The sequence below is a fragment of the Equus quagga genome, chromosome 2 (genome assembly GCF_021613505.1).
Source record: "Equus quagga isolate Etosha38 chromosome 2, UCLA_HA_Equagga_1.0, whole genome shotgun sequence".
Lineage (NCBI taxonomy): Eukaryota > Metazoa > Chordata > Mammalia > Perissodactyla > Equidae > Equus > Equus quagga.
The window spans coordinates 29815930-29833296 of NC_060268.1; the positions used below are offsets into that span (position 1 = coordinate 29815930).

General features: G+C 36.4%; 1 protein-coding gene across 1 annotated transcript; it reads right to left on the reverse strand.

Annotated features, from left to right (window-relative positions):
- Nucleotides 1-231: 231 nt before the first annotated feature.
- Nucleotides 232-1170, reverse strand: LOC124236078 (olfactory receptor 4F3/4F16/4F29-like). The gene has a single exon (XM_046654741.1). The coding sequence runs from the start codon at nucleotides 1168-1170 to the stop codon at nucleotides 232-234; it is 939 nt and encodes a 312-aa protein (XP_046510697.1).
- Between the last annotated feature and the right edge of the window lie 16197 nt (nucleotides 1171-17367).

The following is a 17367-nucleotide window of genomic DNA, read 5'->3' on the forward strand; positions in this document are numbered from 1 at the left end:
AAGAAACCAGGTAGAAAGAAATGATATAATTAGTACATATATATGCAATGCTATATTGATCACTATAAGTTTTCAATTAAGATGTCTAAATATTCATTCTTCTTCAGGAAGAGGAACTTTCTTGAGGAGTGTGGTAACAGTTAAATTAGTTGCTGATGCAGCAAAGAAGCCAATTCTCAAAGTCCAGATACAGGCTATATGATGATCAGGATAAAGACCTTATAACAGTATTTATGATATCTTTCTAAAAATCACTAATGGTCTGAAAAATCTCTTCATTGCTGCCTGCATGTCTTTATTTCTGAATGTGTAGATGACTGGATTTAAAAAAGGAGTGAGAACAGCATCAGAGAGAGCAAGAAACTTGTCCATTTGGGAATTGGGATGTGGCCATGTATAGACAAACATGGTTGGACCAAAGAAAAAAAATACCACAGTAATGTGAGCTGACAAAGTGGAGAGGGCCTTGGATGAACCACTTGAGTAATGTTTCCAAACAGTAAACAGGATGAAGATGTAGGAAATGATGAGTATAAAGAAAGAGCCAACACAAAGAAACCCACTGTTGATGGTGACCATGAACTGCAATCTGTAGGTATCTGTACAGGCCAGTCTGAGGAGCCGAGGAAGGTCACAGTAAAAGCTGTCCAATACATTAGGGCCACAGAAGGATAGATTAACAATGAATGCTAGTTGGAACAGTGAGTGAATAGTACCAATGGCCCAGGCAGCAGCCAGAAACAAAACACACGTTTTTGGGCTCATAATGGTGAGATAGTGGAGAGGCTTACATATGGCAACATATCTGTCAAAGGCCATGGCTATGAGCAGAACAATCTCCACAACTCCAAGGACGTGGATGAAGAAGATCTGAACAATGCAGCCTCCAAGGGAGATGACTTTACGCTTTCTGAAAAGGTCATAAATCATCTTGGGGGCAGCAGTGGAGCAGACTCCCAGGTCAAGGATGGAGAGATTGGCTAGTAGAAAGTACATGGGGGAGTGTAAATGGGGATCAGTGGTCACAGACAATAGAATGAGCATGTTTCCAGTCATGCTTGCAACATAGAGCACAGAAGAGAACACCAAGAGGAGAAGCTGGATCTCCCAAGAATGAGTGAGTCCCAGAAACACAATCTCAGACACGACTGAGTGATTCCCTCTATCCATTGCTCCAAACAACTGCGCTGTGACTCAAATTATAAGAACTAAGAAAATAAGAAATTGTGATTATTAGGGATGATAGTGGTATTAATTTTTATGTTTCACTGTTCATGTTATGAATGAGAACTGCCCCGCTTATATAATTCTTCACACATGCAAATAATGATTATGATGGTGATGATGATGATGGTTATATAAGCACAACTCAAGAGATATATCATGATTGGAACTATCAGCAAAAGCTCTCATAGCCTGAAATTAATAGGAGAATTAGACAATAACAACAGCTTCACAGGATCACGCAGCAAGAAACAAAATATACAAGCAATAAAGTATACTTACAAAGGGAGCGAGATAGCAGGTGGAAATATACTTAGTTAATTACTCCCAGGGGAAACTAGACAGGTATACATATTATATCTTACCCTACTTTCCCATATCGATAGGTTTCATCTCCCTTTTATGAGCATTTTCATTTTCTTCTCTCCATACGGTTTACACTCAGAGATTAGAGTTGGGGAAAAACTATGGTTAATTGATAGACCACCATCAAGGAGTGAGAGTTTTCTGAAACATGAGATGGGACTGAATTAAGAAGAAACAAACTATAGAATAGGATGTAGACTGAGATTAAGATAAATGAAACTGACGAATACGAAACTTCCGAACCAGGCAAGAGTAGGAAAAGAGCAAGCATATGAGCTTCTAAATCTTCCCATTTTTTATATTGTGGTAAGAAACACACAACATAAAATGTACCATATTAACCCTTTTAAGTGTACAGTTCAATAGCACTATTAAATACATTCACATTGTTGTGAAACAGACCTCCAGAACATTTTCATCTTGCTGGTATGAAATTCTATACCCGTTAAAGAACCACTCCCCTTTCCCTCACCCCCAGGATCTGGTAACCACCATTCCGCTTTCTATTTCTATGAGTTTGACTACTTTACTACTTCGTATAAATGGAATCACACAATATTTGTCTTTTTGTGACTGGTGTATTTCACTTACCATAATATCCTCAAGGTCCATCCACTGGATCTTCCCATTTTTTAAGTATTCCGTCAAAATTATACAGAACTTTCTACTGGCCACACTACTCAATAAAGTTTCCTCTGGAGCCTATATCTTTCCCAGTAAAACCTTGATCTAGGCCTAATATATGGACAAGTATTTGGGATTTTATCCTAGTTTCTGCTAAAGCATGTGCTTTTCTCACCAGAAGGATGTGAAATACACCTGTGAATAGCTTCTGTTTGTCCATACATCTAAGGAGCTGAAGGCCAGCACTTGGAAACAATGAAATACTAAGTTTTTCTTCATCAGTGCTTCAGCCTCACCCACCCACTCCCTTTTTCTGCTCAGTGGTATCTCTGTTCTTTTAGAGTATTCAATATTCTCCTTTATTGTAACTGGCTGTGATATTCGATATCATCATGCTTATTGTGTCTGAAATCCATGCAGGTATGTTGCATCTCTGAGGTCACTTGTACTTTTGAGATTTTAGCCCATTTTCAAATGAGAAGTTCAAACTTCAGTAACATTATATGAGGGCACCAGAGCTTTCTCCTTCATTTGATCACATGTACATAAGCTGATACTAAAGGGTTGGTGCCTTTTAAATTTCGAGTATGTTTGTGTGTTTAGGTGGAGAAAGGACGGAGTGGGTGGAGAGGATTCCATTGCTCTGTGTCCAAATACCCACCATAGTCAATGCTCAGTAGAGGGTGAACCCTGAAAACAGCTCCTGAAGTTTTATTCCCTTATAAGGTGCTGAAATGCAGAAGAACAAGTTTACTGACATTCTTCTCCTTTTATAGACATAACTGCAGAAATTTGAAGAATATTCTCACAAAAATATGTCAAGTTGATGCTCTCACCTATCCTAACACATCCCTCTGCTGCAAAACTTCCAGAAGCTCTCACTGTGATCTGATCTTAATTCTTGCTCACCACTTCTGAGCTGAGATTCTCCATACTCAACTAATTCAAATGATTCTGCTGTCACCTCCTGAGCCTACAGTCCCTCGTCTCAAGATACACACATTCTATAACCATAACCTCTTCAGTCTTCAGAAATCTGTGAGCTTGAGCTGGAGAACAGGAAACTACATGTGCTCCTCATTGTGGGAGAGACAAAATGAAGAGGACTGATGGGATGAAATGCAAGGGTGAATGATGGAGGGACTGGGGGAAGGGACATAAATACACAGTTATTGATGAAAAAATCTGAAGAGTTTTGTGTGGGCAAGCATAAACACCCAGTTGTATCATACCGATACTTTGATCGAAGAGATGGCCTGGTCCAGGCTGATGACTGTTCAGATGAAAAACCTGAGACTCAAAAACATAAAGTGATTGCTCATAGTCACACTAGTGACAGAAATGAAGACAAGAACTCGTGCCTCTACATTCCTGATCCAGAAACTGTAGATCCTGTAGAAAATAACATAAGAAGAGTAAAAAATCAAAATTAAAAGTGTGATTTTCAGAGTTAAAATTGACACCAAACACCAACATTTGCACAAACAACCTATTATTTGCACTCAATTACTTTTCATGACAACAATAACTAAATACAAAAAAAGTGACCAATCAAATGTTAGAAGTAAACTATACACAGTGTAGGGGAGGAAGAACGTTTCCTCTACCCACTGGGTCCTTCTGGCTGGGCTACAAATTAAATTGACATGACACAGAATAATAGGAGAAAATCAAACAAAGCTTTATGATATGTACACATGGAGAGACTCAGGGAAACTGAGCAACTCACAAAAATGGTGGAGGCTGTTCCTTTAAATAACATCTTTAGCTAAAGACAAAGGAGGATGTTTGGGGTGGGAGGAGTCAGTTACAGGAGATTACCAGAAAAGCATAGAAAGCAAGAGTACGATTATTATGCAGATTTCAGTCCTTTCTTCCCATGTTGATAAGAGTTTCTACAGATAGGGTCATCCTCCCTTCTTCCTAATACAGAGCTGGAGATACCTTTACAGATGGAGATTTCCTTTACAAATGAAAATATTTCTTACAAAGGGTAAATTTCACTTTTTCAGACCTTCTTCCACGCCTATAGTTTTTAAAACTAACCAGCCCAAAATAATGCTCATGCCAAGGAGACACATTTGGGGGTGGAAAATTCTGATCTTCCACAACAGAAATGAGATTATTCATTGCTACCATACTTTGAGTGCTCACTCTTCTTATTTTGGTGCTCATTTGGAAAGGCACAATAATGGTATAATATCTGAAAGAAAATTTGTAATCCCACTATTATCGTTTCTGCCTCTCTATATTTCGCTCTCCTCAAAATCAATGAGTTCTCAATTATTTCATTAATCTTTTCTTGACAATTCCAGTCCATAAGGTCAGGGTTTCATATCTTCTAACTTTTTTAAGTCACAAACTCAATGAATTCATTGCAAAGACATAAATTGTGCATCTAATAGCTATAATATAACATAGTATACAATATATGCCAGATGATGTGTAGAGAATATTATTACTTAATGTGTGAGAAAAAAATAATCCAAGTTCAAAGGAAGGACCAGTAACCAGTGAGGTCAAGGATTTCAGGAAGAGAATGGAATGTGTTCTGTCCTTTTAATGTGAGTGGTAAACACCTTGATCTGTAATCTGTAGTCTTTTGCTGTTAATCATAATGCTTTAACATTTTCATTTTTATATCACCCAAAGTTCCTAAATAGGTTTGAAACTCAATAAATATTTCCAGAAGGAGAGGTTAAACTCCTCCACACTCCAGGAGCCATGACTCTGATGCTCTTCTCTCTCTACAACCTTTTATAATAGATTCCACATGTAGACAAGGATATTTCTGATCCCAAATTGATAGTAACCATAACTAATAGTCTCTATCCAGAGGCATCCCATCCTCTATAACACATATCTAGCTTGAGGATAGGAGGAGACTTTCCTCCGCAAACCTTCATCCAGCACTAAACTTAATTTCATGAGGTTTGGCAATAATCTGAGAGGTAGAAAGGAATAAGGAAGAGAGAAAGTAGAAAGAAAGAATATGAAAAGAGAGAAAGAAACAAGGAAAAGAGATATTAGAAGAGAAATGCATTATGATAAAAAAGTAAAGAGAGAGAGAACAAAGAAAGCATACAAGGACAGTGGGAAGAAGTTCAGAAGAGTCCAGATAAAAGTAAATAGGAAGATCTATCTCCCACCTCTAATCAAGCGATTCATTTCAAAAAAACAAACTCCTTCAGTACCTGCCCAGCCAGGTTCACACCATTTCCTTGAATATCACACAGATAATGGACAGATCGTTTTAATAATGCAATGCCAAGTTAAATCATCCATAAGTTATAACTGCTACTCTGATTTGAGAAGCTTATATACAGCTGTAAGTAGCTTGGGCTTTGAAGTCTATAAGTCCTGTTTTCATTATTATCAGGGGGCACAATAAGTGATACCTAACCCAAAGTAAGGACCAGGAGGCTATATGGCCAAATTCTCAGTTCCAAGTATGAAAAATTCTTTAATTCTGAAACCATTATGCTGAGGTAATCAAGTGGGGCTGGTTTCCAGTTAGGTTTTCCTGTCTATGCTGATGTCCAGTATCTTGAAGATCTTTTTTAGGAACATTTTCCATAGAATAATTTTGCTCCTAAGTGGAGACATTGTTCAGGGATTGCTTTGTGAGAAGTCTGTGCTCTGACAAATAACAAGTCAGACTGTTCTATTTACCCTAATCACTCCTCTCCCAATAGCCAAATCCATGGATAAATTCTCACAAAAACTATTTTGAAGGGTTTCTTGAACAACTCAGGTAACATTGATCATTAGCATCAGCATTGAGGAGGTGACGCTGCATGGAATTTGCAAAGGTTGTGTCCATCCACACAAACATTTTCATAAACTTGCATAGGAAGAGGAGGCAATCCCATAAATACCTGCTTCTCAGGGAATAAGACTTTTGCTCCAAAACTACCATTTTTTTTCAAGATCCACTTCGCATTCTTTACCTATAGCTGTTGCTAACCCTGTACAAAAGGAAAACACAAACAGGGTTTATGCACGTCAAACAATCAGTTATGGATGAAGATGGCAACTGAGGCCAGTGCAGTCCTAGTTCTGTTTATTCCTATTCTACCATGCCTTCTTATTTAACTTTCTCTTAATAAAATGTATTTACTGAGTATCTATTCTCTGTTAGTTGCTTAGAAAGACAATGCCCATCTAATATTTTAAGTAAGCATCCAACAAGCATAGTAAGATGAATATTATAGATTTAGTAATACCTGAGTTGACTGGAAGGAGAAATTGTAGCTATGGTGATCAGAAAAGACAAAGTGGAAAACATGGCATTAAACAGAGCTTTTACAAATAGTCAACATTACAATCTATAAAGATAGAGTTTGAAGGATCATTTCAAGCAGATGGTACAATATGAGAAATGACAAGCAAATTCAAGGTTGTCTAGGATAATGGTGAAGAGTGCAGGTTGCCCAGAGAGTGGAAATTGTTTAAGAGAACAGTGGAAAGTAAGATGAGAAAGAAAGTTGGGACTAGTTTTACCTGATCTCAGGCTCTAACTTAAGATGACTGAGCATTGTTCATAAATTGATGGAAGCAAAGACTTCAGAGCAAGGAATTAATGCTGAGACCAGTGCTTGAGGAGATGATTTATTTTTCAGTGTGTCAGATAAACTGGAAGGAACAAAAAAGAGAAGCCCAATTAAGAGACTGCTGTAAGAGAGCGGATCTGACTTGAGAAAATCTTTATCACATGAGCAAAACCTTCTCTATCCTTAGAACAGAGAACTGTTGCTCTCTGATTTCCTACTATTTTTATCCTCCTCACCTACCTGTTTTGCCAAGGGAACTAAGAGATCAGCATGATTACACGTTCATATGTGGTCTCCCAAAAGATCAACCAGGTCTTATTCAGGATCATTACAGACTCACACAAATAGCTATATAAAACAATGTCACAGTAAGAGTGAAAGCTAATTACAGCCCCAGAGGGGAGTGACCCAGTGATATTACAGAGATCTGGGATTGCCAGACTGAGCACATGGCCTGGGGAATTATTGTCCATGATTGTTTCAGTTTTCCCAGTGTAGTCAAGCAGAGAAGCTGTTAACGAGAGGAAATAAGAGGTTTGTACTTTTGTTATGACAAAGAGAGTTATTGCCATATTCTAGAGCTATTTTGAATCTTTATTTTATGGTGACTATATAGTCATTCCATAGAAATATTTAAAGTGAATTTTTAAATTTTTAATCATTTTATGATAATTTGAATAGTGCATATTCATCTTAAAAATGTGAAAATACAGAAAAGTAAATTCTGTCAAAGTACTGAATAAAGGTGCAGTGTCGCCCATTTATTTTATAGGGAAAAATCAAAATATCAGGCATGAGCAACCACCGCAAGAAAGAAAATTAGCTGTTAGATCAATTTTGAGAAAGGTACAGAATTATAGCTCACTTGGGCAGAAGAAAAAAATATTTCCTCGTCTCTTCCTTTTAAGGCAATGTAACCAGTGTCTAAGTAAACCCTTACCTCATTCATTATAACCCTTCCCTCCTGTGCACTCAAGAACCACTCTTACTTTTCCTTGGTCTCTTCTATATGATCAATGTTTCCGCTGTGTTTTATCATCCCCTTCAGCCCTCACCATGTGTTATATCTCCTACCATACTAAAATCTCTTGATCCACCTTCCCTTTCTGGCTACTGCTCCATTTCTCTAAAGACCTTTCCAGCAAAATTTCTCAAAAGAGTTGTCTCTGCTCCCTTTGTCTAATTCTTCTCTCCTTGTTTTCTTTCAAATCCACTCTAATCAAAATTTACCAAATGTACCTCGATTAAAACTTCTCTTTTAGTTCCCCCGTGACATTTATATCTAAATCCAGTGATCAATTCTCAGTCTTCATCTTTTGATCATAGTTATTTCCTCCACCCTTCACACAAATTTTCTTTGTTTGTCTTCCCAGGCACCACACAATCCTGGTTTTTCTTCTATATCACTGGGGGCTCCTTCTTAGTCTCCATTCATAATTATTCACTCTCTTTCTGATCTCATAATCTTTGTGAATACCAAGGCTCAGGTTTTTAACCTCATGTCTTTTCTCTCTGTACTCATCTCTAGGTTATCTCATCTAGTACCATGCCTTTAAACAACATCTATGTGTCAATCTCTTGCTCAGATTTCTATCCTGTATATCACACTTGCTTATCCAGATGCCTACTTTACATTTCCATTTGGGTATCCAGTAAACATATTGAATTCAATATACACAAAATTGAGCTTCTGCTTTTACCAGCTCCTCCATTGTAAGTGATGTCAAATTCATCCTTCCAGTTGCTTAAACCAAAACACTTGGAGTCTTTTCTCTCACGTCCAATATCTCATCAATTAGTAAATCCTGTTTGCTAACCCTTCAAAATCTCACCACATTTCCCATCTGCATTGCTCCCCAAGCCACCATCTCTCTCTTCCATTAACTTTTGCAATGCACTACTAACTTATCACTCCCTGTACCATTACCCCATCCTTCCACAGACTATTCTTAGCAGGAAAACCAGATACAAAAATAATTTTAAATGTAAGTGATATCACGTCATCTGTCTGCTCAGAATCATCCAGTGGTCCCCCCTGCCTAAGAGTAAAACCCAAATTATTTACAATGGTCTAAAGAATCTTACATGACTTGACATCGTTTAACCTCTTTGAATATTCTGCTACTATTTTCCCTCTTTTTTACAGTGACAAAGTCACACTGGCCTTCTTGCTATTTCCAGAACACAGAAGTCACTGTAGGCCTTTGTACTGGCTATATCTTCTGCCTTCCTCACTGATATCTGCATTGCTCACTCACTCACCTATATCAAATGTTTGCTCAATGACATCTGCCTGATGCCTCCCCTGACTACCCTACTTAGAAGTGCAACCTACTCCCCCAACTCTGGAGTTTCAGATTCATCTTAACCTATTCTAACATATTGCTATTGCACTCATTTCTTTTTAACTTACTTTAAAACTTGCTTGTTTAGTTTCTTTATTATTTATTCTCTGGATAGCTCTACTAAAATATAAGCTCTACAATAGTAGAAATTAATTTTTATTTACTGATGTATCCCAAAGCATACAATAATGCCTAACACTTATTAGGCATTTGATATTCTCTGCACGAATAAAAAATTGAGAGAGAAAGAGTAAAGGGGGACGGAAGGGAGTGGGAGAGAATCAATCTTGGATATCTTGTTTCTGTGACAGGATAGATGATATCACAGGAAGATACAGTTTTCAGTGATGATCATGAGGACCGTTTTGAGTCTATTCAGTCAAAGGGCATATGAGGCATTCAAGAGAAGATGTCAGAAGGGGTATTAAGTATGGCTCTGGATCTCAGAAGAGACAAGGACCATATTTTATGTAACAATGTGGTGTAAAAAGGTTACAAATCTGAAGGAGATGATTATTCATTAAATGGCACTGAGAAAATTAATAAGTAAACTTTAAAAATGTATATCCTCTCTTATCTTTTACACCAAAAAGAATTTTCATGTGGATTAACTATTTTAGAAATACATGTTCATGAATATTCATTAGATACTACAATAGCAAAGGGCTTCCTAAGAATAAAAATTATGAAGTCATAGTTAAAGAGCTTCACAGAGTTTGAGTCACAAAAACTACAACTTTAATATTGCAGAATATGATAGCTAAAATTAAAAAGAAAACCTGGAGGAAGTATTTTGTACACAAATATGATAATAAAGGAGTTAATATTGTTAACATATATTGGGACTGGTAAATCAATATGACAAAACTAATATGCTCCCTATGAGTATGGGGAAGATGAAGGCTTCAGCAAAAGATATTAATTTCTATTTCAAATAAGAAAAAACATATGTGACAACTTTTTTTGTCTGCCTTGAGTCACTTTTCACTTTGTACTGATGGCTATACCCTACCTCCCCTATTTGGGAAGTGCTCCTCCTCAAATTCATGTAGTTTTTTGGAGGCTGTCAACCAGGTAACCTTGGCCCCTGCCCGTTGGGTTGGGTATGTGATCCACCTGGCCTGTGAGACACCTGGCATGGAGCTAAAACAATGCCAGTTAGTATCCTTTCACTGGGTTTTAATAAGGATGCTGGATAAGAAAATCTTTCCACATTCTATGAGATTGCTCTACTGGAATGTTTTAAGTTTTGAGTTATTTGGAGCCTCTCTCCTCTCCCCATATCATACATAAAGAAATCCATGTAAAAAAAAGAAAATAAGGCCAATGAACAAAGATCAACAGAGTTAAAAGATAGAGAGGGAGGAAAAAAATTAAGGAGAAAAGAGAAAGAGAAAGAGAATGAATGAGAGAGCAAAATCTAAAAATGTTAAATTGAGTGAACCCCTGGAGTCTACGAGGCTGGCTCTGTACCAATAGTTCAGTTTCTGATCCCGATGCCAAGCCAAATAACGAAAATAGAGTCTTGGGTGGAAAAGGAAAGGCTTTACTTTGCCAGGCAGAGGGAGTAAAGCAAGGGCCAGAGCCCCAAAAGTTCCTTGCTTCCCATTAATAAGTGGATAGGGGTTTCTATTTAGGGTTTTAGGCAGGGGACGCGGGCCATCATCAGCATTTTCCCATTGGCCTGTGTCTGGGGCTGCTTCCAGCAAAGGAGACAAAGGCGACAAACACTCAGATGAGTGTTTTTGGCTGTTATCTCCATGGTGGAAGGTAGACTCTGACTTCAGGGAGCCAAGGAGTTGGGCCTGGGAAGCTTCAGTTTGTTGATATTCTCTGGACGTTAGTTTCTCTGTAAAAGAAATTCAAGGTCCTGTGATTAGCCATAGCTTTAGTGGGAGCCCAGTGTGAGGTCATCTGGACTTTAACAATTTGTAACTTTTATTTGGCTCTATAGCTCAGGGAGTTGGAGGTTAAAGAACCATATATTTATGAATCTTCCTCAAAAAAAAAATGCATATATATGTTACTATTTTTAATTGCAGTAAAAAGAAACCACACCCACATATAGCATAAAATTTACCATTTTAACCATTTTTAAGTGTACAATTCAGTAGTGTTAACTATATGCACATTGTTGTGAAACAGTTCTCTAGATCTTTTTTCCTCTCACAAAAGTGAAACTACACATTTCTTTTTTGTTTTAGTTATTTTAAGATTGTTTTGATAGGATTCCAGACACACATAATTCAAAATGTTCGTATTAGTAACAACATTTGATAAGGAGACGCATACAAAACTTGAAGAAATTTAAAATAAGATTTTCATCTGTTTTGTCTTCTAAAGAGAGAGATTTTTTTTTATTTTCTTCTTCTTTTTTTATTGCAGTAACAGTGGTTTATAACATTATATAAATTTGGGGTGTACATTGTTATATATTTTGATTTCTGTGAAGATTACGATGTGTTCACCACCCAAAAGACTAATTACAATCCATCGCCACACACATGTACCTAATTACTCCTTTCGCCCTCCTCCCTCCTGCCTTCCCCTTGGGAACCACCAATCCAATCTGTTTCTATGTGTTTTCTTGTCATTATTTTTATCTTCTACTTATGAGTGAAGCCGTATCTTATTTGACTTTCACCCCCTGACTTATTTCACTTAGCATAATGCCCTCAAAGTCTGTCTATATTGTCACAATGGCTGGATTTCATCATTTCTTATGGCTGAGTAATATTCCATTGTGTACATATACGACGTCTTCTCTATCCATTCGTCTCTTGATGGGCACCTAGGTTACTTCCAAGTCTTGGCTATTGTGAATAAATGTGCGATAAACATATAGGTGCATATATCTTTATACATTCATGTTTTCATGTTCTTTGGAAAAATACTCACCAGAGGAAGAATGAAACTAGACCACTATCTTGCGTCATACACAAAAATTAACTCAAAATGGATTAAAGACTTGACTGTAAGACCTGGAACCATTACTCTTCTAGAATAAAACATAAGCAGTATGGTCTTCAACATTGGTCTTAGTGGCATATTTTCAAGCACCATGTCTGACTAGGCAAGGGAAATAATAGAAAAAATAAGCAAATGAGACTACATCAAACTAAAAAGCTTTTTCACAGCAAAGAAAACCATCAACAAAATGAAAAGAGGAAAGATATTTAATAAATGATCATATTCGGTGCTTTGGGATGGGTCCTAAAATGGAATACTTCTCAGCGGGTACAAAACTTTGGGGAGTAAGTACAATACAAATAAAGGGTTTAAAATATTATTATACTCCATTAATTCCAAATAAATCAATCTACAAAGGAAGTAATATGAAACATAGACAGAGGTATATGCAAGCGTTTTTAAGGCAAAGCAAAACTAAGGACAATATAATTGTTGTTTGAAGACAATTAGACAAGCAAATCTATCGTTGGATAGAGGAATAACATATATAGTATAGCCATATGTTGTAATACTATGTATGTGCTTAAAATTATTTTGTACTGCAAAATTTAATAATCTGAGGGAATTCTCAGAATATAATATTAATCAAAAAGGCAGAATAATGGGGCCAGCACTGTGGTGCAGCCGTTTATTTAACACGTTCCACTTCGGAAGCCCTAGGTTCACTGATTTGGATCCTGGGTGTGGACCCATTCACCACTCATCAAGCCATGCTGTGGCAGGAATCCCACATATGAAGTAGAGAAAGAGGGGCACAGATGTCAGCTCAGGGCCAGTCTTCCTCAGCAAAAAGAGGAGGATTGGCGGTGGATGTTAGCTCAGGGCTAATCTTCCTCAAAAAAAAGAAAATTAATTTTAAAAAAGGCAGAATAAAAATGTAGAGATCAAAAATCCCAATTTTCTAAAAATTTATTTATATTTAGGCATAGAAAAACACTAGAAATAAATATACCAGGAGATTATTAATAATTCTGTCCATATGGTGACTTTATGAGTGATTTCTATGTTTTCATCTCTAATTTCCAAATAAATTTTGCATAGTGAGTATGTTTTCTTTCTATTAGAAGAAAAAATAATATTTTCTTAAAGAAATAAGAATATAATGAAGGGTGTCACCTCAGAAGTAATTGAAAATACAATCTCCTTAGAATTGGAGAATTATTTATCACTACCCTTTTGATTGTAGATGACAGAACACAGCTTAAACTTAAGGAAGAGGGTGCATGCATTATCTCATTTATTATTTTAGCTAATAACCATATTGAGTGGGGGGCTCATATGATGAAGATGAATGCCCAAGACAGGTGGAACCAGGAACTTGAATATCTCCAAGCATCTCTCTTTGAATGCTATACCTTTTCTCACATATCTTTTTTCATTCTCCAAAATTTTATTTCTGACAGCAGAAAAGATGATTACCAGCAGTGTCTACATGTCTACATAAAGCAAGACTAAGGCTTGCTTTCTCTCTATTTTCAAGTCCCATATCTTGGGGAAAACCTCAGATTTGGCCCCCGTCTTGATCAGAGGCTCATACTTGTACTATTCAACTCTGGCTAGAGATACATTCCTATGCCTTGGTTCAGAAGCCCAACTTTTGACCAAATAGTATTTATCAGAGAGATAGGACCTATATGTCATCTTTTAATCATAACACATGGTTACTGCTAGAGAAAGATACATTTACGAGAAGAAGGAACTTGCTGATTTGGGCAAAGGACAGAGTAGATTATCTCTTTAGAGATAATCTAAAAGCAGTTATCTCTTTAGAGTAAAAAGAATGACCTTTAACAAAGTTTTACATCAATGGTACAGAAAATCTTCAGTCACTAAGCAGTTGGGGAATCCATCTTGTCATAGATACAGACCTGGCAGAAAGGCAGAAAGAGAAAAGATTGGTAGGAGCGTGCACGTTTTCTAAATTAACATACATAAACAATGTAGAATCTGGGAATCCCTACTAGATCTATTGGACATTATTTAATCAATAGAAGAAACATCCAGAGAAATTTCCATTTTAAAAAGTGCCACTTCCAAGCAAATTATAAGGAGGCTGAGTATAAATGCTAGCTAGTAAACTGCATATGTATGTATGTATTGGTATGCGAAGTGTCCAAGGAAGGACTCAAAGAATGAATGAATGATATAAGGGCAATGGAAATCAAGAAAAAGACAAATAAATTATCAAATGATGTAAATTAGGAAGTAAATAAGGACGACTTACAAGACAATAGGAATATTGATAAACTGATTAAGTTGTATGGAGTATGTATAAGGATGTACAAGGTTTAGAGTCATTTGCTTTATATCTCTAGCCGAGAATGAGCCTTGGTTCCTTTGTTGAAATAGATATGAATGAAAATTTGTAAATCTATACATGCAAATCCTTCATTCCTATAGAATGGAATATAATCGTGTCAAATACTTCTCAAACTAAAATTTATCTTGCTATGACTCAACTCATGAAAATGCAACATGAATATCTTACATCAGCAGAAGGAAAAGGAACAACCTGGCTAGTTACATACGGAAATAAGAATGAATCTTTAAGAACATAGGGGTTAGCCAGCCTGGAACATAGTACAAATGAGAATCAAGAGGTAAGTCTTGTGATGACTAGACAGCACCGTCCAGACAAAAGGGTGGCCTGGACTAAGGATCTTATTTTTCAGATTATGGTGACACGCATATCCTAGTGTGGAGATATAGGCATTAGCTATCAAAATCTGATATGATTAAGTGTTTGAATAATCCAGCTAACTCCTCTTGCTCTGATTCCCTGGTCATTAATGTTCTCATCATCACTTGACTACCCAGAAATTTTCCTATATTGAAAGAATTCGCTAGTCGTATCTGGAGATCCAGACCACTTGACCAATTATTTTGTACAACATTCATAAACTGGCATCTTGATGTATATATTTTCTTCTAGTGTCAATTTATTTAATGTCAATCAACATCCCCTTATCTACCTCACTCTGACACTGAAGAGACTCAGTTTTGAAGTCTAGAATACATTAAATTCATCGAGGTTAATGTCTCCTGAAAGACAAGCAATTGGTCTTCTCCAAGAGATACCTCTTACCACATCATGTTCTTCCTTTAACCATAGGCAGCAACACAATTTCTGAGTTAAGATTTTAAAAAGAACCGTGTTGTTTCAATCTGGGACAGCTTAATATTAGTAAGGTACTTGGAAACTCCTGATATTGAACTAATATAAATTTAATGTTACTCCAAGTCAGTAAGGAAACTTCATACTACTTTTGTAGTTTATGAAATCCTTCTATAAATAATGAATTGACTGCATTCTTTCCTCATTGCCACTTTCAGTTCTTTGTTCCTGGATGTACAGGTGACTGAATTTAAAAAAGGAGTGAGAGTTGCATGAACAACAGCAGCAAATTTGTGAAGGTGTGATTTGGGGTGAGGCCAGATATAAACAAAGATTCAAGGGCCGAAGAACAAAATCACCACAATGATATGAGTTGACAAAGTGGAGTGGACCCTGGATGAACCACTTGAAGATTGTTTCTGAATAGAGATCAGGATAAAACTGCAGGAGATAATCAATATAAAGAATGAGCCCAGAGATATAAACTCACTGTTGGCTGAGACCATGAACTCTAACCTGTAGGTATCTGCGCAGGCAAGTCCGATGAATTGAGGAAAGTCAGAGTAAAAGTTGTGTTGTACATCATGGCCGCAGAATGGCAATTTTGCAACAAAAACTAGCTGAATCACAGAGTGGATCAAATCATCATGTTATACACCTTAAACTTACACAATGTTGTATGTCAATTATATCTTAATAAAGCTGGGAAAAAAGAATTAGCAGTTCAAGAAATTTAGTATTCAGTAATTCCAGAAATATTTATTGAATACCTACCATGTGCCAATCACTATTTCAGATCCCAAGGATATTGTAGAAACCCCAAAAGTCCTGTATTCATAATATCTACATTCTATTGGAGGAAGAAGAAAATAAATAACATAAATAAGATAATTATATAGTATGTTAGAAAATAATACAGAGAACAAATGAAGCATGAGTAGGGGAGAGCCTCTTAGAATGGGGGATTATGATTTTAAATAGAGGGGTGAAGAAAACCTTAAAGAGAAGGTGACTTTTAAACAATATCTTGAAGTGAGAGAAAAAACTTTATAGATATCCAGGGGAAATGCATTCGAGGTGAAAAGAATAGTCAATCATAGAAATCAGAGGTATAAAGAAGTGTGAGATGCTGGAGAAACAGCAAGGAGGCTAGCGTGGCTGCAGCACTGAAAGCAATGGGCAAAGTGTAAGACGTGATGGCGGAGAAAGAATAGGTGAGAGCAGATCATTTAGGGCATCATAGGCTATTGTAAAGACTTTAGCTTTCACTGTAAGAAAGGATCAGGGGAGGTGTTTAAGCAGAGAATAAAATGATATGGCTTAAGGGATTTTTAAATTTGAAAATATTGTACCTACAGTTATGCATATTATAATTATAAAGTTTATTGAATTATTAAGGTGCGCACATCCATTTAACTATCACCTTAATAACAGAAATAGAACATTACCTAACATCCCAGATGCCTCATTGTGACCTTTCCTATTACTACTTCTCTCTCCAAAGTTACCTCTATCTTCAATACTATAAATTTGCCTGTTTCTGAAATATACATAAATGAAAACATAACAGCATCTATTCTGCATTTGGAATTTCTCATTCATAATTAAATTTGTGATGTTTATCCATGGTCTTTCATAAACTGTAGTTCATTTATTTTCATTACTGTATAATATTCTTTTGAATGAATATATAACGTCTCCACTCTATTGTTTGGACACATGGGTTGTTTCAAATTTGGGCTGTTATACAAAATGCTGCAATGAATAGTATTCTGCAGATCTCTTGGTGTATACTTGCAGGAATTTATGTTGCACATACACGAAATCAGTTGGTCCTATGGAAAGCATACATTCAACTTTTAACAGATAACATCAAAGAGTATATTACAAAATGGCTGCCCAAATGTACATTCTCATGAGTAGTAAATGATAATCCCTATTATTCTGTCATTTTTGCAAGTCTTGGTTACATCAGTTTTTTTAAAAAAACATTTAGGAAACACATCCTGTGCGATATTTGGATATACTCTTTTTTTGAAATGACTTTTCAAGAATCTTGCCCATTTTTCTATTGGGAATTTGCTGCTACTTTAAAGATTTAAAAAATACATTCTGCAAATAAGCCTTTCAGCAGTTACATGTATTCACACACATACATATGTATATGTAT